Source organism: Coenobita brevimanus, chromosome 107, assembly GCF_032717465.1.
Source record: "Coenobita brevimanus isolate Jiangsu-jjx chromosome 107, ASM3271746v2, whole genome shotgun sequence".
Classification (NCBI taxonomy): domain Eukaryota; kingdom Metazoa; phylum Arthropoda; class Malacostraca; order Decapoda; family Coenobitidae; genus Coenobita; species Coenobita brevimanus.
In genome coordinates, this window is record NC_137060.1 from 29,012,749 (window position 1) to 29,038,735 (window position 25,987).

Genomic DNA, 25,987 nt, shown 5'->3' on the forward strand with positions numbered 1-25,987 from the left:
TTATTTGTTCGTTAACACCCCTAGAAATGCATTATTCTGTAAGGAATTTCCTTAACGGAATGACTGTAGCTTGATTTAACGGAAATTTTCCATTAAATAGGGCAAAAATACCAGAAATAAATAATTCTCTTATCTTGAGCTTCTGCTACAGAGTTCGTTAACCCGCCCCATCCTGACCACTTTTCCACCACTGACTCCCCCCAATCCCGACCATTTTAGGATTTTTTTTTTTTTTTTGGCTCAAACCTTCGCTTTTGGTGAGAAACCGAAAATTCATAGAGAAATCGCTCACCTGAGGTTTAAAGTACTCGATACAGGTAGGAGTACCTCCTTACCTTTCTGGGTTTTCTATCAGGCTGGCACCAAAGAAAACGAGTTCTATGGGAGGATAATTATTTTCACCACTCATAAACGGTATTTATTTATTTACCTGGTGCGAATTTATATGTAGTACGAGAGTATATGGTGAGCTGAGTGAGTTCTTTGATCTCAATGTGGGACTGAAACAGGAGTGTGTGATGTCTCCATGGCTGTTTAATATATATATGGATGGGGTTGTAAAGGAGGTGCAAGGTAGGGCAGTGGATGTGGGGGTGGCCCTAATGAATGAGGGTGAGATTTGGAAGCTTCCGGTGTTGCTGTTTGCTGATTATACAGTATTGTTGAGTGAAGATGAATGGGAGTTGCAAAGGTTTGGTGAATGAATTTGGGACTGTGTGTAGGAGGAGGAAGCTGAAAGTTAATGTAAACAAAAGTAAAGTTATGGTGTTTGAGAGGAATGAAGTCACAGAGTGTGCAGTGAGGTTGGATGGTGAGGATATGGAGAATGTGAGTGCATTCAAGTACTTGGGTAGTGTGATGAGTAAGGATGGAACTTTGGGGGATGAAGTACGTGAAAGAGTACAGCAGGGAAGAAAGGTTGTTGGTACACTGAAAGCAGTGATGAGAAATAGGGAGGTGAGTATGGAAGTTAAGAAGTCACTGCATGATGGTATTGTGATCCCTACCCTGACGTATGGAAGCGATGCGTGGACCTTGCAAGAGGGGAACAAGTCAAGAGTGAGAGCAGTGGAAATGAGTTACTTGAGAGGAGCATGTGGAGTGACGTGGAGGGACAGGTTGACGAATGAAGAAGTGAAGGAACGTTGTGGGGTAGATGTGGATGTGGTTGAAAAGATTAGGAGAAACACACTGAGGTGGTTTGGACATGTGGAGAGAATGGAGAATGAAAGACTGACTAAGAGGGTGTATGTAGGTGAGGTGGAGGGAGGGAGAGGGAGGGGTAGACCGAGGATGAGGTGGAGGGATGGAGTTGAGAGGTATATGAGGGAGGGGGGGGTGAGTTGGGGGGAGGGGAGTCAAATGGTGGGTGACAGAGTGACTTGGAGGCGTTTTGTCTGCGGCCACCCTTTGCGGGATTAGGGCGTCGGGCTATAGATAGATAGATAGATAAACGAGAGTATATTGGTTTTCAAGCAGTAATATAGGCATTATAAGCATTGTTTCACTCACTAATACCTGACCTTTATTTGCCACATTACCTGATCATCATTTTTAACTGTTTCTTCCTGTAATGCTATGTAAAGTTTGTCCTCCACATTGTCATTGATTAGGGAATCACTCTGGCCCTGAATTTTGTACCGTGGCATGACATGGCTATACTGGCCTGGTCACTGATAACAGGTGAATTGCTGAGACAATGGCATGCAGGGGGGGGGAAGGAGGTCATGCTGGGTAAGGCACTGTCCCTGCCTGGCATCTTGTAGAAGAAGGTGTCACGTGTATACGTACCAAAAATCGCTCACGAAAATTGAAAACTGTGCAAATTAGGGACCTTGCAATTTTTTCTTGTTTATGTATGTCGACGGGATTGGCAGTGACAAAACGTGTGGATGTCAAAGAACGTCGATGGGACGCCGCGGGTTAAATCGAGCATCTGCTGTAATTTCCCATAAACATATGGTAACAACTCTATATGAATGCCACAAAGTTATACTGCAGTCATTATATTGTTGTAAGGTGATAAGACTATTTTTCCTATCAGAACAATGCCTCTTTTGTTCTTTTAGCCCCCACCAGATCATTTTACTAGTTTTTACCCTGTGACCATGAGGATTTGAAAGGTGCAGGCATAATTATTTAGTATAGGGATATTTCAGTTACAGTAAATTTTAAAAGTACACTACATATACTCCACCAGCAGCCACCTAGAGAACACATGTGAGAATACCAGTACTCCACCATGATTAAAGGGTTAAGAGAGACAACTTCATAGTAAAGGAACTCGACAGTCTCCATAAATCCTTTCACTGTAAAGGGTCTCCCCAGAGCTGATGAAACTATCTGATCAACAATACAAAACGGGCATCATTGTATTCATGGCATTAATACTAAAAGGAATTATCTGAACATCTGCCTTGCCACTCCAAGATATTTGTATCATTTTTACCCAGAGTAACAAGGCTCTCACAGCTTACCATAAGTTCCTTCATAAATTAAGTCCTCATTTAAAGTTGGATGTGTTTTCTAAAATATCACAGCTTTGACAGCACAACTGGTTGACCATAAGTTGGGGGATAATATTAAATCATCTTTATACACAGAACTGTAAACTGTATACAATTTTTTTTGGAATTTATGGGGAAAAAAAAAAAAATCTTCCTCACATGAAGTCTAGGATGTATCCAGGCAAAATACTGTAATACATTAAGTGAATTAACTCTGAGACATGCATAGTCCATGACACGAGAAAATGAAAGAAAGAAAAATTGCATGCAACTTATCCTCATCATCATCATCCGGACCTCCTTTCCCACCCTATGGCAGGGTGAGGAGTAGCAACTGGATGTCCAGACAGCCCAAGTTTGCCCAATCCAATGGACCACACTTCCATTCACTCATCATTCAAGCCCCTGAATCCTGGCTCTATCTGATACGCCAAAAACATTCACCACATTCTGTAGCTTCACATAAACATATCCGATAGAGTCAACTTTAACTGAAGGAAAAGTGTGAATTTATTAGCAAGTTAATGAAAAAACTTTAAGTGAGGACTACCTCTACTTATTACAAGGATTTACTGCAGCAACCTACATGCACTACTGATATGCTGTCCGTCTGTGTTTGTGCTATCCTTGCTGGTATATTCGGATGAGGTGTGTGGTGGAGGCAGGGTAACCAGTGACAGGACACCGGCCCTCACTGCGCACATGTGGCAGGATACACCCATAGCAAAACACATAACTGGAACAGACAATATGCTAAGTCAAATAATACCCATAGCAGGAAACAACTCAAATAACCAACATAATAAGTTAGTACCTATGGACGAAAACAGCTGGAATAGGCAGTATGTTGTCTTTACCTGTAGCAGAAAACATGATTGGAATAGTCAGAAGATTAAGTCAATACCCCTAGCACAAAACACGATTTGAATAGACAGTACGTTACGACAATACCTGTAGCAGAAAACATGACTGGAAGACAGAATGTTAAGTCAATACCTGTAGCAGCAAACATGATGAAGAAAATATTAGGTCAATACCCAAAGAAGAAAACATAACTGGTACTGTAATTTCACAAAGCTGACAACACATAAGAAACAGGCAGTATATAACCAAATAATATCCACAGGAGACAACACAAAAGGAATAGCTGTATTAAGACAAAATAATACCCATAGTGGACAATATAACTGGAACAGGCAGTACACTGTCAAACAATATCCACAGCACACCATAAATGGAATAGACTAGGAAAAAAAAAAGTTATGGATGACTGAATATGCTGTACAGTCACTTGTTTTGGGCTACTTCACAAAGTTTTGTTGCATTATTAGGTGCTGATGAATTAACATCTACTATTCTTCAATTAATTTTGCTTGTGAATCATTATAATGATGTTTTAAAGTAAAAATAGAATTTTTGTGCTTTTAACCCTTAACTATGAACCAGACACATGACTCACTGGGTTACTTAGAGGCTGGAGGGATGCCTTCATGTGGTGGCATTAGTATTACCAGGTGGCTCAAATGCCTGGTTATACAAACGTCCCTTGACTACTTCCCTATTCCCCAAAGGAAGGGAAGAAGGGCAACTTCGGCCAGTTGTTAACTGGTTTCATGTTCCAGATGAACCTGGGGCCACAACAACAAGGACACAAGCTACTTCACTTAAAGTAGCATTTTGACTGTACACATCCTAGACTTACATGAGGACTGACTGTAAGTTTAGTCAAAATACCATTCGAAGTTAACATGCTTCCATCAGGTGCTGAAACATGGAAGCCCCTTCAGCCTGGGGATGTTATTTTTAATATTAGTCTGGCTATCTTCTGGCAAATTTCATTAGCTTATGGTAGACAACTCAAACTGAAAAGGTCAGATACACCATTTAACACTACCATGAGGGTTTCCTATGCCGAATAAAATAATCTAGTTGGAGCAAGAATAAACTACAAAAGGAAAATACATTAATGCAATGAAGGGGTTATCTAGTCATCATCACCATTTATCTGTCATCCAGTCTTTCTGCCTCATCAGGATCACTGGAACCCTCAGCTAGGCTCCTCAAACCTGACATTTAAGGCTGGGGTGACCTGCCTTGCTCACCCCTGATTGGCATTATGTAAGCAACAAACCCTAACTACCCCTCAAATATAGACCCTGACAGGCCCATCTAGTGAGAGCACCTTACCCCACAAGAGCACCAAGCATCAATGGGTTATATGGTTGCCATCAAACTTCGTACTGTAAGTGGTTTCCTAGAACACAGGTAACCATTTGGCTTGTCATTCAATGTAGCCACCTGGAGGCAGCTATACAATGACTGAGTGGATGGTGGTGCCCTCACCTACCATATAATATTCATCATAGGAATCACAATGATATTTCTGTACAGTACTCTTGTTCATTTTCTGGAAAAAAAAAAAAAAAAAAAAAGACATTTGTTCTGAACATCTTTCTACATATTTTCAGGTTTACACATGCAATTTTTTGCAAATTTAGCTTACCCTGAGACAGAGAGGACTGTTTCATTTTTCCTGACACTGAAACAGATGGGACAATCATTGTTGTTCAGTCCACTCAGCCTCTGAATCCCAACACTCTGTAATGTTCACCTCACATTAGATATACCAAGTCTAGGTGAGAAATTGAACTAAACATGGTAACTCTTTACCATTAAGCATAACAAACCTGGCTTAATTACAAGAATTGCATTTGATTATACCTAACCACAATGGCACAAAAGAACCAGTCAAAAAAGTACCAACCCTGACCAACCAACAGCAATCTTAGTATCACATAATGCCAGTTCCTTTCTCATGTACTGCAGACATAAGTCTGATGAAATGATTTAATTAGTACATTTTAATTTAGCTGCCACAAGACCCACCAGATGTATTTTAAAATCATCCTCATTAAAAACAACACAAGTTCTGAATGAGATACCCAATGCCTTTCATAACCGAGCTGGTATGAACTGATGATACATCATGGATATTGAGGGGCCTTCCATGTATAGGTGGACTGTGTACTTAGTGGCAAATGGGATTAATAAAAAACAGTTACCCTGACCTGCGGTGCTGGGGGAACAGGCTGGGTGGTTAGTGCAGAGGGGGTGTGGCCACTAGAGTAGAACCAGTCCAGGAACTGCAAGAAAAATGCTCCCATCTCCAGTGAGTTCATCAATGATGAACCTACACGTTCCACCAACCATCGACCCAACTCCAGTCCACTCCTGAAGGAAACAAAGTTAGGATTGTGTCATAATATACATGATATGGGTTTGCCTTTTTTTTTTTTTTTTTTTTTTTGCCAGACTGACTCTATTGATAGGTAATATGAAGCACATTTGTGTGGATGGTTGTGCCTTTGAAAAGGAGTTAGCATTTTGGAGGCTTGAATGGTGAATAAGTGTTGCTCATCTTCCCAGGCATTCTGTTGATCGGTTCTCCTGTTATCATGTTTTCCTTTTTTTTCTTGTGTTTTAGATCCTACTTCACTCTGTCTTTGGGTAGGAAAAAAGTCAGTGTGACAGTGCACTGAGGTATCACTCCAGTACATACTGAAATGGGCCAAATACTCATCACTCACAATTAAATCCCTCAAAATTCTTGGTACTATCCCATATGTTGTGTAGCTAACACACACCTTGTCAAACATACCTCCTTTCATACTTCTGCATTTACTTTCATTGCTGTTTATAATCATCCTAACCCAATGTCCCAGGGTGTGGGATCAAAAAAGAGATTTGTAAGTTTCCCCACTCCCATCCCTTTGTATTCTGATGGAGGTACAAGCCAATACAAGAAGGTGGAGTTCTAGTCATTACTGAACTTCTCTTAGACGTCATTTATGATGAGCAGAAATATGTGGTTAGTATTCTTTCCCCTCATCTCCACGGACAAATCTTTAACTTCCCAGCATTCACATTATATTTTCCAACATTTATTAATCATAATATAATAAATTATTTCCTTTATGGCCCTTCATATCTCTTACCATCAACTTCACTTATTAATTTACACATTCTCACATCCCAGTCATGACCATACTATTCATGTGGGCAATTCATCTATGCTTATTCTTTCTCTATCCTCAGCCTGATTACCATAGTTTCCTTACTTCACATGTCACATACTGTAATTACATCATTATATAACTGTATCTAATCTATGTGGCCCATAATACAGTGGACACTTACTTTATGTAGGCATGGCTTATGCTAACCACCCTTTACATGGCAACCTCAATCTCTATGGTTTTGTCCTTTACTCTTGCCATTCCATGGTTTACATGAGAAACTTGTGGCTACAAACTCAGGACTACCACCTCCAAAATTCACAATACCCATGTGGTGGTGAGGTGATCACAGGATGCTGATGTCAAGGCCTTGATGCATGTGCATCCCTCTGTCCCTTTCACTCATGTTGGCTGTGAATTGTCCCAACTTTGACCCACAAGCACAACAGAATCCCATTTAATCTTAACCTGTATTACCTGAACCACGATGCCTCACAAGCAACAGAAATGCCCTCAGTTTGGTAGCAGGTGTTGCTAACTACTGGGGGCAGGGGTGGGGAGGAAAGCAGGTCATTATCAAGTGCTCAGATGCTGGAGAGCAAGCAGTGGACACTGCAAAGTTTTACAAAATAAATGTAAGGACTGTGCACTTATACCAGGCTAAGGTGGAGTAGGTCATCAGGATGGGCAGACTGATTGACTGATCGACTGAAATGTTTACTGTTGTAAAAGCACAGTGTTATGGTGATGGCTGGGTGTGGGAATGGAGCCAGTACACCTGCACACCTGCACCCAACAACTGCTCAGCAGGCACTGTCTCTCTCTCTTCTCTTCTCTTCTGCTGAGACTGCCATTTTCACATTTTGTTTTAACAGTATTACACTATGAATATTTGACTAGAAATGATTGATGATATACACACATGCTAGAAGTAACTGTGGATGCATTTTACAAATGAAAATTGAATGCAAACAGAAGTGTCAGCTGATTAGAAGCTAGTGTGTTTTTGCAGGGCCACTGAGCCTTATGCCAAAGAGTGATGCCCAGCTTAAGCCTCATTTCACAAAAATGAGGCATAGTCATCCCTACTGCTGTACTGTGTCAAGGTGAGTTAAAATTCCACTGTTATTACCATTATTTTTGTGCAATCAGTACCTCAGTGTGTGGTTATGGACGTGTCTGATGTACATATAGGGCCATAAAAGGGACCTATTAAATATTTTTGGAGGTCTTCTCACACATTAGCCATGTAAAAATGCACCTTATGGAACTGCTTATGTGGAATTTTTTTACACAGGGACCTTACCCTTCACATTACTTGTGTAAATTAAGGGCCCATTGTACAGTGATCCTTTGGTTTTTGTGCATCATTGATACTGAGCCTAATGCGTGATAACAAAAGCACCGAACCTATGGGATTTATCCTAACTAGCACCATGCATCCCAAGTGCGATCCCAAATTTTCCTTTTTATGACAGTTTAGACCCACTACTTACATACATACAATTATCTATCAATCAGAAACACACACAGGTATGATTGCACAAATAAATAATGATGAAAAGGGCATGATAGGGAATAAACACATCACAAAGAGACGTAAGATGGGCTTGAGGTAAAGGATTCTAAGACTAGGGGGTGGAGAGTTAGTGGCCTCAACCACCTGGGATTTACTCCTAGAGTACGGCCTCATCTTTGAATTCCACACAGTCATCAGAAACCAAAGACACCGCACCATTACTGTTGGCAGAAACCAGCACAGGTGTGCAAAAATGATGCTTTTTTGGGGGAAGGGGTAAAGCACAGTAATGGCAGTAGTGCAGGTTTTCATCTCACAGTGATAATGAAAACCACTATAACCAAGTGACCACTGCATTCCTCATCTATGTACTTTTTATTTCTGTACAGATATTCCCTGCAACAATTACTTCCTTCGATGTATTCTTTCATCATTTCCCCCCCCCACCTTGGATGCTAAGGAAGGATCAAGATACAAGGAAAAAGGGTGCAAGAGTGAGAGAATTCTCAACAGCATGCACAGTGAAACAGACCAGACTATCATTCAGATATCCTTCACACCCCTGAAAAAATAGCTTGCCTAATATGCATACACACCTGACATTTCTTAGCGAGAGGAGTGACTCAGCTCGGGCTTCAATGACGTCATAGTCCCGCTTGTCGAGTGTGGCCAGCCGCACTCCACTAAGTGGCAGTAACACACTATGGAACCGAGACTTGCCCACAGCATATCTAAAGAAGAGAGCAGTATATTACTGTACAGCATACATATGAGTGTTAGTATTTCCTTTTCTACTTTCATTCCAATTTCCTATGTTCAGTACTTAACCTTCATTATATCAGCTCTATCAGTGTAGCAGGTCTCCCCTAAGCTGAGTAAATTTATCTTACAAAGCCATGTGTAATATATAAAAACAGATCTTCATACTAAAGAAAAAACTCTAAGGTCACTGAACCTGTTAAGAATCATAATCATAAATATCATCACCATCCAAACCTAAAAAATGGGATGATTTATGATCTAAAAATAAAGGGAAACCATAAAAGCAGGGGAATTATTAAGCTACAGGCCAAGTGAATTGGGTCACATAATCATTCATCAAGCCTTTGAAGTTCTGGTTTCATCTTATTAGCAAACCATATATATATATAATGTGTGTGTGTGTGTGTGTGTGTGTGTGTGTGTGTAAGGGCAATGCACAGGATTTCTGAAAAGGGGGCTTTGGGGAAAAAAAAAAATTAACATAGTTTATTCACAATACAGTATTTCATTCATTCATCATCTAATTCTGTGTTGCCTCATGAGGAGTGTAGGAGCCCAAGGCTAGACAATATCCAATGCAATGCCAGACATTAAGAAAACAAAGGAAAAACAACAAAAATCCACAAACACCCCACCTATAATGTACAGTAACCGTCCTACTTTTGGCTGTGTTCTATGGTCTTGCAGCAGTATTTAGACATCAAAACACACATGGGAATATCCAATGCAATGCCTGACACTAAGAAAAAAATGGATGAACAACAAAAATCCACAAATATCCTATCTATATAGTACAGTACCCCTCCTAATTTTGACAGTGTTCTCTGGTCTTTCAGCTGTACTTAGACATCAAAACACATACGGGCATATCCAATATAATTCTAGACACTAAGAAAGCAATGCATAAACAACAAAAGTCGACAAAAAAACCAATGAAGATGATGGTTGCAATAAGTATTTTTAACCCTCCTGGGAACCATTAGTTTTCAGAAAGTTTCTGGGACAACAAAGAAAAACTTTTCCACAGCCAAATATACCCCCACTAATTGGTTATATTGGTATAAATTGCATACCATCATCTTCGCTGGTAATAATAACACATAAAACTGATGAGTAAAAGTACAGAAATGCAGAGAGAATAAACTTGTTAAGGAGTACAAAATGCTTCGAATAACTTTCAAACATCCTAGTGCAAAAAGCTTCCCTGCACCGTGCAAGAGCTAAGCAAATGTATTGATGCAAATTTCATGAGCTTTCTTGTGGTCTTTTTGGAATTTCAATATGACCAATAGTATTCATAAAAATTGCCAAAAACTAAAAAACTTACTGGTGGCAATGCAGGGAAGGTGAGAGGCCAGGCGAGTGATGGTAGGGTGGGAGAGGACTGAGGGACGGGGAGAGCGATAAGCCTGACAGCAGTGAGCATGGACGGGGACGGAGGAGGGACGGGGGTGAGGGGTGGGGAGAAGCGAGAGCTGCTGGGGGACTTAAACTGTTCAGTAAGGAGACGGATGGGCGCTTTTGCTCTGCTGGTGGGTTAGGCTCTGTGTTACTTGCACGAGACCAGTACGTTCCCACTGATCCAGCCAGCTGGGGGACCTGACCATTCAGTGAGGGTCCAGATGGGCATTTTCAGTTAGCTTGTGAGTTGCGGAATGTATTACAGTACTGTACTTGGTATTACTGTACTTGTGTGTGGCTGTTAGCATCAAAGTGATCTGGGTGGCCAAGGGACTTTGACCATTCGGTACAGATCCTGACAGCCATTTTGGCTCAACCTGTGGGTTATGGTCCATTACCCACAAGTGTCCGGTGGCACCTGACTGGAGTGGGTGGCCGGGGGACTTTGACCATTTGGTAGGGATCCGGACGGCCATTTTAGTTCAGCTTGTGGGTTACCGTCTATTACCCAAGCGTGAACAGAGGGGCCAGCAAGCTACCCAACTGATTTTTGAGCCTGTCAGTTGTCCAGCCGCCGATGTCAGAACTTTTATGTTTGGATATGGACAAATAAATTTCAATAATGAAATAATAGATCCAAGGCCTAATGCCCATATACAGAGCATGTCCAGATATGGAGTGTCCGTATAATCAAGTGATTACTCTCTCTATTAGTATATATATATATGTTTACACACACACATGCACATAACACACACACACACACACACACACACACACACACACACCAGTATCTATATCTATCTATCTATATACAGTATATATATTTCATTCATCATCCAATCCTGTATTGCCCCATGAGAGGCATAGGAGTCCAGGGCTAGGCAAGTTAACCCTGATATTTAAGATGACAGTGACCAGCCTCACTCATCCCTGAGTCGCATTATGTGAGCAATAAACTCCAACCACCCCTTGGATATAAACCTTCACCGGCTTTACCCAACTGGAGTACCGTAATTACCCAATAAACCACCAAGGGCCAAAATTATGTATACATATATAGCAGCCATGGCTCAGTGGGTTAGAGCGCTCCGCTCTGACCGAAGGGTCATAGGATCGAATCCACCCAAGAGTCACTGGTAGACATCAGGAAGGGCATCCGGTCATAAAATGCTACACGCTCCAATCCAAAAAGTCTCTACCCAGAGGCAATGCCTTAGCCCTTCAGGGATACCTGGCATAAAACCCTTGGGTGGGAAAGGAGGTCCGGATGATGATGATGATGATAAATATATATATATATATATATATATATATATATATATATATATTATTGGGTGGTAGGTGGGGGTACTCACCATCCATTCACTCGATTTAGTGCTGCTTTGGTTGTCTGCCCTCTCCTCTATTCCATCGTTCCTCTTCTATCTTTCTTTCCCTCATTCTTTCCTTTTTCTTCTGCCTACCGTTGACTTTACACTCCCTCTTCTGCTTTTCTTTCCTTTTCCTTCTGTCTATGGGTGACTCTACACTGAGTGACAAGCCAAATGGTTTCCTGTGCACCAGGAAACCATTTACTAAATTGGGTGGTAACCATATAGCCAAATTATGGCGCCTGACAGCTTATTGGGTAAAAAAGGTGCTCCATTTGGATTGAGCTGATGTAGGTTTATATCCAAGGGGTGGTTGGGGTTTATCGCTCAAGTAATGTCACTCAGGGATGAGTCAGGCAGGTCACTCTCATCTTAATGTCAGGACCAACTTGCCTAACCCTGGGTTCCTACTCTTCTCATGGGATGACATAGGACTGGATGATGGATGGATGGATGGATGGATTAATCACTGTCAAATAATGCTAGCTAGCTATCAATAATTAATACACTAATTACATAGCTGATGTCCATAACAAGTTCTACTCATGTACAATATTTTCTACACCAAATTAACCTAGTTTTTACATGCAGCTTTAAACAATTTTACTTGCTAAACCTTATTAACCCCTTAACCACGGGGCGTCACTTTCGTGATGCTTGGGAGCAAGGGATCATACCGTGGGGCATCACTTTTGCGATTCTGTGTTATTTTGAATTCCCCCGGGCTTTCAAGTGGTAGCTTGTATCATCTATCAGTACTGCCAATGTCCAACACTAGTCAGCACTCCTAATCTCATCTGTACTCCTATCCACTGTTGACAATTTAGCCATTTCTCCCCGTTCTTGACTCCCCTCCCTACCTTCCCTCCATTACCCTCTCCTCTCACCTGCCCGGCTGCGCTACGCTAAGTAAATCTTCCCTGGAATTTTCCACTGATTTCATCCATTGAAATAAGCTCTATGCCCTATTCTTATATCAAATAATATATGCCAAAAAGAAATAAGGTAAGTGAGAGTGCCATACACCTGGAATTGGCTAATTATCACCTGACAACACCTCACCTGCACTCGTTCACTAATTTTCGCTGTTTATTTCCCCTTGAAATACAGTATGCCGTATAATCTACTCTCGTACTAAAAATATATATAAGGAGGGAAGGGAGAAGCCTAAGTGATATTTACATTCACCTGGAACTACCTAATTTATAATGTATTGTCTAGATTTCCTGCCAATCATTTCACTGCTATATATTAGCAGCTGTCAAGAGGCTGACGTTGGCAGTAATGCATTTCCATAGGTAGGCCACCCCGGCCCACCCCTATCAGTTCACTGTCATCTTCCAAGGTGAAGGTATGTCTGTTTGCTTCTGCTAACTTCAGCCACTTTTTAGCCCCATGCAAATGGCCCTGTGACCTTTACCCCCTACTAAACCTCGTGTGGAAAGACGTAAAGGGCTGACAATTGAAAGAGAGTGACTATGATCTTTCTGTTGAGTAAAACAGCGCAAGTGGAATTGTAAATAATGTGTAAACAGCAAGTAAAGCAATGAATGTAAATATAAGTGAACAGTGGAAAATAGTTTTATAAGTTACTTCAAGTGACAGTGCATAACACAGTGTAAATAAAATAGAAATGTAAATAATGTAAATAAAATAGAGAACGTAAATAGAAATGTAAATGAGTAGTATTATACGAATAAGAGTATATATACTAGGAGTAATGAAAGTGAAAGTTTCACTCTAGCATGTATGAATACTATGAGTTATGAGAGTGAAGGTGAAAGTGACGTTCACTCTCAATGCTAGTATACAGGATGAGAAAGTGAATGCTATGTATTTTACTGAAAGAAATTGAATGCCTACAGTGACAATAAACTACTATTACTGAAGGAAACTTATGGATAAAGACTGTAGATATATATATGTGTTATATAGTAATAGAAATATAAACTGTGAGTGTTTTTATGAATAATAAATGACAACACCAGCGGCGAACTAGCGCAAGTGGGAAGGTCATACGCCCTCGTAATTTTCATTGCTTTCACAGTGTTTTTTTTTTTTTGGAATATGGATTCCAAACTATTTGAGAATCAAAGAATTGTGTTTCTAGTGATAATATCAGGCTGTGGTAATCATATTACGGGTTGTCAGGAAGTGTAAAGTGGAGACTTCGTTACCCAACTTCAGAGGTCTCCACAAGTCCTACGGTACTCGATGAAGGCTCAACGAACACCCCAGGAGAAAGCTGAAGGTATGTGCCATAAGCATATGTGATTTTAATATTCTAGGACTAATAACTGATTTTTGGCAAATATATTTAGAGAGTCTGTCGGAGTGCGAATATGCCTGCGGGTGTCGCAAGAAAAAGCAAATCAAGTCCACGGTTAAAGGGTTAAAAGTTTAATAAAAGCCATATACATTTAGATAGGCTACTAATACAAAAGGGAAAAGCTGGGTTACACTGATGGTAATGATAATGAGAAAAATATACAGTACACTTACCTGATATAGTAAACAAAGGCAAGGAATTCCCATGAGAAGTGAATAACTGGCCACAGCTTCATAAACAATCTCTCCAGGTGACTCCTCCATCCCTGCAAAAATATACAGTGTAAGTAAACATGACACTGAGGATCCTACGAGAGAGGCTGCTGTGGGTGTGTGATAATTGGGAAAGATAAAGTGGAGGGTCAGTGTACTGAGTGTATGGTGCAATACATCTACTGTTCAAGGGATGATAATGGCCATTTTCTGTTTGGCTGTCATTTAACTGTACACTAATTAAATTAACAAACATGTAAAAATAAAAATAATTCAGTAAACCTTCGCTATAACGAACCCTGATATAGCAGATTTCAGATTCAACAAATGCCACGAAGTCCATTATTTTTTTTGGCTAAAATGAACGACGGTCGTTAAACAGGGAGCAATGGGTTGCAATACATGTATTTCCTACCCTTTTTACTCCAACCTGGCCTGAAAAAACTCTCTCCCCATCAAGACTGCCGAGTTGTAATAACAGACTACACTAATTCTGTACTAGTCATGAAGAAGTGCTATGACAATGATGTAAAATAAGTTGAAAAAGGGCAAAATAATGGCCAAATCAGTGTAAAAGGAGTATAGTTTATAATTTCTGTAACAGAATGTGCTATTGTGCTCATTTATTTTCAAACATGCTTGAAACCCCACTTACAGGGGGAAAACACTGATATAAGGAACTATCATCTTTACCAAACCTTGCTTTCCCCCAGATTAGTCCATTATAGCAAGGTCTACTGTAAAGCTGAAAATACTATAAGAATATTTCTGGTCCCTGGCAATACAAGACAATGAATACTGTACTGAACTACAAACATATGTAAACAAAGGCTGTTAAAATAAGCAAAGAGATAGAAATCCATCTCCTTGCACTGGCCCTGGGTTTAGGAACCCTGCTTCCTCATACAGTACAGTCAAATCAAAAGCTTATTTCCATCACTGGTATCTACTGAGACATTTTATAACTGAGTGGGGAGCACATAAAGCGTTATTACAGTTTGGGTTATTTGCGTGTGGAAGCCAGTCACCAAGAGGCATACTGTTACCACAGTAACTGACATGTAGTTACCCAGTGACCCACTGCACTGGCCACTCATATCTTCATGTACATTTTCACTCACCTGTCTGGTCAGAATGGTGCATTAACAGCTACTGGGGAGATTTAATACAGTAATATATTTTTATTATGCTGAACACAAAAACAACAAAACAGTATAAGGCAGAACTATTCAAAAGCTAGACCATGGTGTTCCCGCGTGCAAGTTGTGTGACACATGGTGTTGGATCATCAAATGTTTATGATATGAAGAAGCAAGGTGAGAACATATTGAAATGATATGCAGACACTGAAATTGAAGAGGCAAATGAATATTAGAAAAATATATGAGATGGTATGAGTACTGAACATGATCGAGTGATAAAGAAAAGCTTCCGACACTGTCAGAGTGATGGAGTGGAATTGGATGGGTAACATGACAGTGAACTATGGCCAACTGTTCCATACAAAGCTTAAAAAATTAGAACATTAGTGTAATTATACTGAAGGCCAGTGGGTCACATGCATATTGATGACTTATTATACATGACCTCTGTTGATCCCTGTTGAATTATTATATGTGACAGGCTTCATGTACTGATGTTTGCAGATGATACCGTGTTGCGAAATGAAGACGAAGGGGAACTGCAAAGGCTTGGTGAATGAGTCTGGGAGAATGTGTAAAAAACAGACTCTAAAGGTGAATGTAAGGAAGAGTAAAGTTATGGTCTTTGAGAGAAATGAAGTCACTCAATGAATAGTGAGGCTGGACGATAAGGACATGGAAAAATGTGAGTGCATTTAAGTACATGGGTAGTGTGATGAGTAAGGGTGGAAGTCTGAAGGATGAAGCGCTTGAAAGGGTACAACAAGGAAAAAAAGACTGCTGTTTCTTTGAAAGCAGTGATAAGAAATAGGGAAGTGTGTATGTAAGTATAAAAAAAAAAAGACACTGCATAACAGTATTGTGATACCAACTCTAATGTATGGAAGTGAAGCTTGTACCTTGTTGGAAGGACACAAGTTGGGTGTGAAAGCAGGAAAAATAGGTTATTTGAGGGGAGCATGTGAAGTCACATGGAGAGACAGACTGACAAATGAGGAAGTGAGGGAGCATTGTGGTGTGGATGTGACAGAAAGTGTTAAGGAAAATACACTGAGGTGGTTTGGCCATGTGAAGAGGATGGACAGTGAGAGACTAATGAGGAGAGTGTATGTGAGTGATGTGGAGGGGAGGAGAGGGAGGGGGAGGCTGAGAATGAGATGGAGGGATGGAGTGGAGAGGTATAAGAGAGAGGAGGATGTAAGCTGAGGGAAGGGCAATGAAATGGCAGGCAACAGGGTGACATGGAGGTGATTTGTTTGTGGCCACCCCTTACAGGATTAAGGTGTCTGGCAATAGATAAACAGATAGACAGGCATATGTGACCTCCATTGGTTCCTGCTTAATTACAGTATTATATGCGACATATGTGACCTCTGGTGGTTCCTGTTGAATTATTACATGTGACATTATGTGACCTCCATTTGCCCAGCATGATGGTTCATCCGGCAAGGCTCGGGAACCAAGGGTGCTGGAAAATCATTGTTGTACCTGTGCAATATGTAGTTCTATAGAAATAAAAACTGTGACCCTTAGTGCTGAAAGACTTAACTCATACAAAACAGCAGGCAGTACTAAGGATCCTTAATATGATGAGAGTCAATTAAATATTCTGGTACAAGGAAACAACAGCATCAAGTACAGTACAGTATCACATTGTATATACGGTACTGTATAACACGTATACTCTAGAGTACAGTACTTTTAAGTTTCAATATTATCAGTGTACGTAGAGAAAATCTTAAATCAAGAGATAATGTACTATGTTTAAATCCAGTCTTACCTCATCTGAATGTGAACCATCAGCATGCTTTTCCTGAAGTTCCAGAAAGATTTGGTCAAGGCGACCACGGAGGTATGGAAAGGCCACCAGTGACAAAATGGACCTGACATAAGCCTGGTGGGACAAAGTGAGAGGCTTTGGGTTTTCTGGAGTCTTCAGTTCGACCCTCTTCAGATCATAGAAATTCTCAGCAAATGACGCACCTGAAAATTTATTACCATATTACAGTCGGACCTCGCTAGGCTATACACTGGGGTTGCATCAACTGACAACCCATTGGATAGCGATTTATCATATAGTGAGGCAATTATAACACGGGCTTAATGGGGATACATTTTTTGTCATGGGCCACCCACCCCAAAAAGTCCAAAAACTGTACGCCAGGTGGTAGAAAATAACCAATCTGTAGTACAAGGTATGTGAGGAAGAACAATCAGGAGAACAAAGATAAGCCAATGAGGAATCTGGGGAGATGCTGTGCTCATATGTTCATTAATTATCATGAGGATTCGTACTGAATTATGTCAGAGTACTGCAACTGTGTAGAGACCATCCTGCATTCCCTTAGGAATGTTGGCAGTCATATATTGTAGGTATTAGCCTTTGTAAATCATGTGGGCAGTAATTTTTTAAAAATTAAAGTGAGATACTGCTTACCCTTAAAGCAAACTACGGTGTTATTACCTTACCCTTTCCTCGACGATACACCAGCTCAGGTATTCTACATAAGAACTACCGGTTTTCCGGTAGCTAGTAAAAGCAAGATAACTAAATTAAAGAGTTAACAAATATGAAAGAAATGGTTTTCACAGGGAAATAAAAAGAAAATAGACATATGTAGGTTACAAAAATTAACTTAAAAAAAAATCTTGGCTCCAACCATCATTATATCAATTCTTACAATCATTCTGTGAGTCTGGGTAGAGCTTCTCATGCATTGTTTTAGTACTTCATTGCATAGCTAGGACCTAATGTAGTATACTATTCAAAAGTATAAAATGCTAGATGCAAGAACACTCCATTTTATTGGATACAAGCACCTCATTATTGAAAACAGTGAGTGAGTGACAGACCGTCTGGTTCTTAGGGACGTTCTCACATCTAAAATTGATTTTATACAGCAGTAGTATTTCACATGTATTATGCCGAATACAATATGAAACATGCTTTAACACTCTCAGAATATTTCAATCTAGTTACAGTAGTAAGAGTTTCCTACCCTGGCCCCTCTCTCAACTGTATTAAAAACAACTGAACCAGAATAAGTCAAATATCCCCTGTATCTGCCTTCGTTTGTAATTACATATGGCACTGATATGTCATATTGTTTTTACCACATCCATTTCTGATTTCTACTCCCATCACTCCTGACATAGTGTTTTGAAAGTTAATTTTATCTGACTTAATTTTTTTATCCACTACAATCAAAACACCTCCTTCAAACTCCCCCCCCCCATCTCTCCTCCATACATTGTAATCCCTCCATCCCAGCATGTTCAAGTCAACGTCACTACTTGTTTAAGGTAAATACACAATTTCAGGTTTATTTTTTAATATAATTTCCCATCTACGATTTTTTAGTCATGAGGCCATCCACATTACCACTTCCTCCAAACTTCCCCTCCCAATCTCTCCTCCATATATTGTAAGTCTTCCACGCCTGCATGCTCAAGTCAATGTCACCACTTAACTTGCTGAAGATAAATACATAATTTCAGGTGTATTTCTTAATCTCCCACCTCTGTTTTCTTAGTTATGGGGACATCCACATTATTATGCATAACATTTAATCTTTGCAACCTGACCATCTTTTTCTCCACTTCTACATTCTTGTTTTATGCCCTCTCCTATACATACTATTTCTTGAGCTTCACTTCCTTACCTCTCTCTCTCTCTCTCTCTCTCTCAAAAAAAAAAAAAAAAAAAAAAAAAAAAAATGTTCATCATCCATTCTTTCATACTTTTCTTAATGCTTCCTCCTGAAGGTTTTTCAAGACATTTCTCTCTGTCATTCAGATCTTTCCTAATAAACACTTTTTTATATTCTGGTATATAACTTAATTTCTAAGACATCTCTAATATCTCATTTCCCACACTTTTGAACTTGAACTTTTATCTTCACTGGCCTTGTTTGATCTTTCTTATACCTTCCTATTCTTCTCACTTCTTCTGTCTGCTGTTCCCTACCCTTCTTGCTCAGAATTTCTCAAGTATTTCCTAATGATTCCTATCCTGTCTCACCTTCTGTTCACTTTTCATATCACTGAAAATTACCACACACTTACTTCTTTCAACTGAGTCTCTCAGTAATTGTTCTAACTTATCCTGAGCCACATACCTTTTTCAAATTTTCCACTTCTCATCTCTTTCGCTTTTTTGTCCTTCTGTCTCTGCTGCTCCATTATTTCCTCAAGACAGATTAGGCTACTTCAGTATGCTCTTCTCTCACCCACATGCCTTCTTCAGATTGCACCTCCTCAAGCATTGCATTTACTTTTGCTGTCCTTTCTTCTGCTTTCCTTTACTGTTTTTTAAGTATCTTATTTTTGCTTTTCAACTATTCAATTTCTTCACCTTGCTTTGCCATTTGCATGCACGCATGTATGTGGGTGGCCAGCTGATCGAGTATAAACAGATAATCTCACGTCCCACAATTTTAGCCACGCTGAATTATGACTATTTGTTTTAGTTAAGCTCTAAAGAAAAGCCAATGTTCTCTTTATCTAGGTGGGGATGTGGAGTGAGCATCCATCTATGTGGTCAGCCAGTGTAACTTTGGGAGGATGGCTGTGGATGGGGCTGACTTCTGGGATTCCCCCTCCCTCCCCCAACATTTACTGGGCTGGGTCAGCATTTACCTCTCCAAGTAAAACATGTTTAGCGCAAATCAGGCCCAAAACATGTTTTGGACAAATCAGGCCCACGTAAATTGAGGGTGTACTGTACACTACCAGTAATTATTAATGGTGCACAATATTAGTAACTCAGGATATTAATATTTTCATGACAAAGCATAGCATTCAAACTAAAACAGCCAATATATTGAATCATACCATAATTGGAAATGTAGTGATGTTGTATTACTAGGTTGAAGATGACAAAAATTTCATTACTGAAGCGAAGACACCAGCTGTATCTCTCAGGATTGTTCTCAGCCAGCACCTGGTGATATAAAGAAGCAAAAGTGTACAGTAAGTCTTTTGTTATGTGTCACCCTTTCCTGCTCTTGTTTTTGTTGTTATATCTACATTAATTAACAGAAAAGTTGCCTACTAATGACCTAATGCTATCAACAAAATTGATTTGCCAGTTTTCTCCAATTTACAGTATCAGCTGTACGGACAATGTGATGTTTTGGAGCACAGGACTGACATATGGCTGTTAAATGAGTCTATGAGCCACAGTACAATAGAAAAAATACAATAATATACTGTACATGAAACTGAAAAATAAATAAATAAAAAAGGAGAGAAATATATGAAGCAAGGGAAGAGCAGAGTGGTATAAGAGAAGGTGGTGGTCAGAGCTATAATGAGGGTATTGATACATTGCACGGAACTAAAAAACATTACTGTATAGCGATATTTACATTTGAAGCCTCTGAGATGACCTGTGTATGTAGCTGAAAGTCCTGTAAACAAAATACATGGACTGTCCTCAATTCATCTGATTCAAGGAGACAGATGCTGTCTGCAAAGAAAAAATTTGAGATTTGGTAGTGCAGTACTGTACTGTATTTTTTTGGACATGGTGATCACCAGCATATGTGCCACCTTCTGTAACAGGATAAACTCAATTGAAACTGTTGGGATAAGGCTGGCCAAACTCAACAGAGAATCTCTTGAAGTTGGCTAAACTAAGAATCTACTGTGGTACGTCAAACTCAATACAGAGTCTGCTGTGGTAGATCAAACTCTGTAAGAATCTGCTCTGGTAGGTCGAAATCAATACAAGATTTGCTGTGGTAGGTCAAACTCAATACAAAATCTGCTGTGGAAGGTTAAACTCAATACAGAAACTGTTGTGGTATGTCAAACTCAATCACAAAGTGGTATATGAAAGGCACATACAGAACACCATGTACACGGCTTCCCTTCTCTGCTAGAACGATTTCTGGTGATCAGCCCCAGCAAGTGTGTTAGTACCTTTATAGCGGACTTCAACACGCTCTTTAAAAAACAGTTTTGTATAAGTTTCTGTCATGCAAAGGCTAACCCATATACCTCAGATATGACTTTGCGGCTTTATTCTGGCTCGTGCCAAGAGACAAATGACCAGCAGCAACTTCAGTATTATGGAAATGGCACAAATCTGGATTAGTCTCAATTTTTTCTTTCCGGATTTTATTACTGTAACATGTATAATAATGCCTAGATCCATGAGCAATTGCATTTGTGGGTTGTCACCAATTCCTGCTATTTCAAACAGACAAAGGCACTGACTGAGGGGAGGGGAGGGAAATTATGTACTACACACGACAGACACAGACACAGACACACACACACACACACACACACACACACAAAGCAATATCCTAATTGGCCCTTATCAAGTTACTATAGGATAATGAGTGCTCATCTTCACAATGCTGATACACCTGACAGTAAGTAATGAAAAAATTATGGAAAGCTATACATTACAGTACAGTACTTCCTTTGCTGCAGTACAAATATTCGTCTTATAATTACGGTAAATGATACATGGAAAATAATATGAGCTCATATTTATGACCTTCAAAGCTGCTGCAGGACCTAAGGACATCCACATGAGACATTCCAGCCTCATGTTGAGAGAGAGATATGCACGACATTCTTCTCAGTCAGAGTGATCGGTCTCTGGAACAGTGTACCTTCAGCAATCAACTCTTACAGTCATATATCAAGAAGAAATTAACTGAACATCTAGACTGGAAATTTTATGCATTCTAACTTGGTGCGAAGGCTGCAGTGCGTGAGGATGGTGAACTAAGTGAATTTTTCTCTTTGAAAGTTGGGTTGAAACAGGGATGTGTCATGTCTCCATAGTTGTTCAATCTGTACATGGATGGGGTAATAAAAGAGGTACAAGGTAGGGTAGTGGATGTTGGAGTGGCCCTGGTGAGAGAGGATAGTGTTTGGAAACTCCCTGTACTGTTGTTTGCAGATGATACTGTGTTGTTGAGTGAAGACGAAGGGGAGCTGCAAGGCTTGGTGGATGAGTTTGGGAGAGTGTGTAAGAAACGGAATCTAAAGGTGAATGTAGGGAAGAGTAAAGTGATGGTCTTTGAGAGAGGTGAAGTCAGTGAATGTACAGCGAGGTTGGATGGTGAGAAATTGGAAAATGTGAGTACGTTTAAGTACCTGGGTAGTGTGATGAGTAAGGATGGAGGTTTGGAGGGTGAAGTGCTTGAAAGGGTACAGCAGGGAAGAAAGGTTGCTAGTTCTTTGAAAGCAGTGATAAGAAACAGGGAAGTGAGCATGGAAGTGAAAAAATTACTACATGAGAGTATTGTGATACCAACTCTAACATACGGAAGTGAAGCTTGGACGTTGTTGGAAGGAAACAAGTCAAGAGTGAGAGCAGTGGAAATGAGTTATTTTTGAGGAGCCTGTGGAGTCACATGGAGAGACAGGCTGACGAATGAGGATATAAAGGAGCATTGTGGTGTGGATGTGATAGGAAGCGTTATGAGGAACACACTGAGGTGGTTTGCCCATGTGGAGAGGATGGAGGGTGAAAGACTGACGATGAGAGTGTAGGTGAGTGAGGTGGAGGGGGGAAGAGGGAGGGGGAGGCCGAGGATGAGATGGAGGGATGGGGTGGAGAGGTATATGAGAAAGGGGTGTGTGAGTTGGGAGCAGGGCAGTGAAATGGCAGGGGACAGGGCGACTTGGAGGCGATTTGTTTGTGGCCACCCCAAACGGGATTGAGGCGTCTAGCAATAGATAGATAGATAGAACTTGGACAACAGCTAACTTTTTGACTACTAACTTGCTTGCTTAACTACTTGCCTGCACTAATTATCATCATAATTATGTGCAACAACACACTTTCCAGCAGTTGTCTGATAGCTTTTTGTGCTGATTACTGTTATAATATACAGTACTGCTGATGTGTTGGCATGTTTGAAGTTCCCGTAAAGCTTCTTCTTTTCAGTCTTGTGGGTTTAAGGGATGTGGCCAAAGCAATGGCCCAATGCTCTTCTGATGCAGATTGACTAGGACCTCACATTATATGCAAGAAAGTTGCCTATATTTAAGGATGAAGTCAGATGAGTACCGCATGACACACTGCCATAACCAAGGACTCCCATTTCCCTCTCCCAGGAGGATGTGAAGAGACAGGTTGAAAACTCCCAGAGATGTCAGAGTCTTTCAAAAGTGTGTGAAGGGAGGGGAACCTAGGACACCATAACATGGAGTGTTTTATGGTTTCTTCAACCTATGGGACACCACTGGCAACAAGGGTGCAGTATCATACCCAAACGGTACACTTGGCTTGCGAGGCCTGTGTAGCCCATCCACAGCCTGATGATGGCAACATCGATGTCCCAACTTGAATGGTGGGCCCAAGGGCATGCAGCGAAGTCAGAGCACAAATGCACCAGGTGGGAGGCAGGGAAGTCGGCTGCAAGGTTTGTATTCTAGTACAACATGCAGGCACTGCATGTGAGGTGGTGGGATCAGGTGCCACATATACCAGTGTGCTGGAGGTCAGTGCCCGCCTTGCAGCTGCATCTGCAATTTCATTGCTATGGATGCCTACATGTGAAAGAATCCATTGCAGACTAAAGTGCCAGGGAAGAGAAGCAAAGAGAAGGATGTGCTCAAAAATAGCATGGACAAGCTTGACATGTATCATATAGGATGACCTGAGAGGGGAAGCATAAGTGACGACTGAGAGTCAGTATATAAAACCATCCGACTGGGGGTGGAAGAAGGTCTGTACAAACTCACGGGCCTGGAGAATGGCTAGGAGTTCCACAGTCAGGACATCATACCCTCACTGAAAGACCAAGTTTGGCATAAGAAAAAGTCCTCAAACTAGGCTGCCGAGGCAAAGGAAAATTGAGGGAAGTGGGATTCATCTGTATAAATTCTAAGAGTCCTTATGAAAAGAGGAGTCCATGTTGAAGAAGAGCTGCCATGCAAAGATTGCAACTGCTGACTTAAAGAATGGCACTGGAAGACAGAGGGGAGATAAATGGAGACAAATCCACCCAAGGAAGTTTGATAACAAAAGCAGTCACATAAATACATCTTACACTGGCCTAAATGGAAATGACATCATAAGAAAATTACAAGTTAGAGACTTAGGGGTAGTGCTATCAGATGATGCCACATTTAATGCACACTTAGAGAAAACTGTGGCAAAATGCAGACAACTAATAGGGTATATTTTAAGAACATTCAAGGCAAGAGACTCAGCAACTATGTAAACACTGTGGAAAGCATTAATTAAACCCCATACTGATTACTGCTCCTAACTTTGGGCTCCACATAAACAAACATATTAAGTTTAAAGGGCCTCCAAAGAACATTCCCCTCCTGTATCAAAAGTAACCAAGACCAACAAGAAGAAATGAGATTTTTATGTTACTGGCAGAGGCTGATAGGATATCAACTACATTCTACAGGGAGGAGAATGGAGAGATACATTATCATATATACATGGAAAAGTTTAGAAAATGTAATTACATCACCTAAGACAGAGTTCATCCTACCATCAGAACCACAAAAGGAAGCAAGAACAAGGAGAAAATATATCCAAACTCGCCTTCCATCGCTATGCTCTAACAGAATTAACTCTCCAGTACAATAACTTATCAAAATGGGGCATGACACTTTAACTGCCTTCCTAAACACTTAAGAAACATCACGGGTGTGACAACAGAGGTATTTCAAGAAGGAACTAGACAAGTTTCTGGCTACCATCCCAGACCAACCATGAGTTCCGGGATACACCTCGTCACGCCCAGCAACCTTCAACTCCATTGTGGAACAGCTGGAATACCTGCAACAAAGTGAAAAGTGGTGGCAATGCCATGGCCTTGCCTCAAGAATAAATGAGGGATCAATACCACCTTGAGGGAGAAGTGCTTCAAGGTAAATTCAAGGGGCCACTGGGGCAGGCCTGGTTCCCTCAAAGTGAAACCCATTCTGGTAGGCTATCCTCCAGATGACTGTCCATGCCTACAGCACATTTGCAAGAAAGTTCAGTAAAATTACAATTTCAGCCAAAAACAGAAATGGGAATTTTGATCTGTTTTTACGGGATTTTTGACAATTCTAAGACACCTCTCCCGTATGGGATTTTCGTCGCGAATTATTTTTATTTTACTCTCGAAGATAACCAAACCTAACTTTCATAAGCAAAATATGAATAATTTGCAAAGAAAATGACACTGAAGAAAAGTGTCAGGCCTGTCAAAAAAACGAAAAAAATGGATCAAAATCTCGTAATTCAGTTTTTGGCTGAAACATTAATACCGAAAATTCATCGCTAGCAATACCTTTAGTATATGGTTCACTGCAGGTTGTAGGGTTGACATGAGCCCATCTTGTGCCACGACATCAAATACAGATGGCCTGTCCCGGGCAGTAATAGTAATATGGGCCCCATACTCAGCCATCTCTTGTTTACTTCCTCAACATTCTTCTTCTTCAGTGTTTGAAGAGTCGCGGACTCTCGGCTCTGTGCCGAACACGACGAAACTTGTGATTGTGTTTTCCTTGGTAGGACAAGGAAACGAGTAAAATCATGCTGGGTCTTTGGCTCTCCTAAAAAAAAAAAAAAAAAAAAAAAACTCTCATGTCAAAGCTATTATTTGCTATAAGGGGAGAGACAGCAAAAGGAGAGTGCAATGTTAACCAATCTTAGCCTTTAATTTAATTTTCTTGCAAATAAAAATCTGAGTTGGGAAAAAGATTTTAAAGCAATGTAAACTATTTTTGCTTTAATTCTGCC

The 25,987-nt window shown here is 40.4% G+C and overlaps 1 protein-coding gene across 1 annotated transcript; it reads right to left on the reverse strand.

Annotated features, from left to right (window-relative positions):
* Positions 1 to 3,128: 3,128 nt before the first annotated feature.
* Positions 3,129 to 25,652, reverse strand: Pex12 (peroxisomal biogenesis factor 12). Its single transcript, XM_080285604.1, has 8 exons — positions 25,533 to 25,652; positions 20,095 to 20,203; positions 17,042 to 17,244; positions 14,081 to 14,172; positions 8,639 to 8,773; positions 5,576 to 5,738; positions 5,011 to 5,105; positions 3,129 to 3,243 (listed from the first exon to the last, which is right to left on the reverse strand). The coding sequence occupies exons 1-8, from the start codon at positions 25,650 to 25,652 to the stop codon at positions 3,129 to 3,131; spliced, it is 1,032 nt and encodes a 343-aa protein (XP_080141730.1).
* Positions 25,653 to 25,987: the final 335 nt, after the last annotated feature.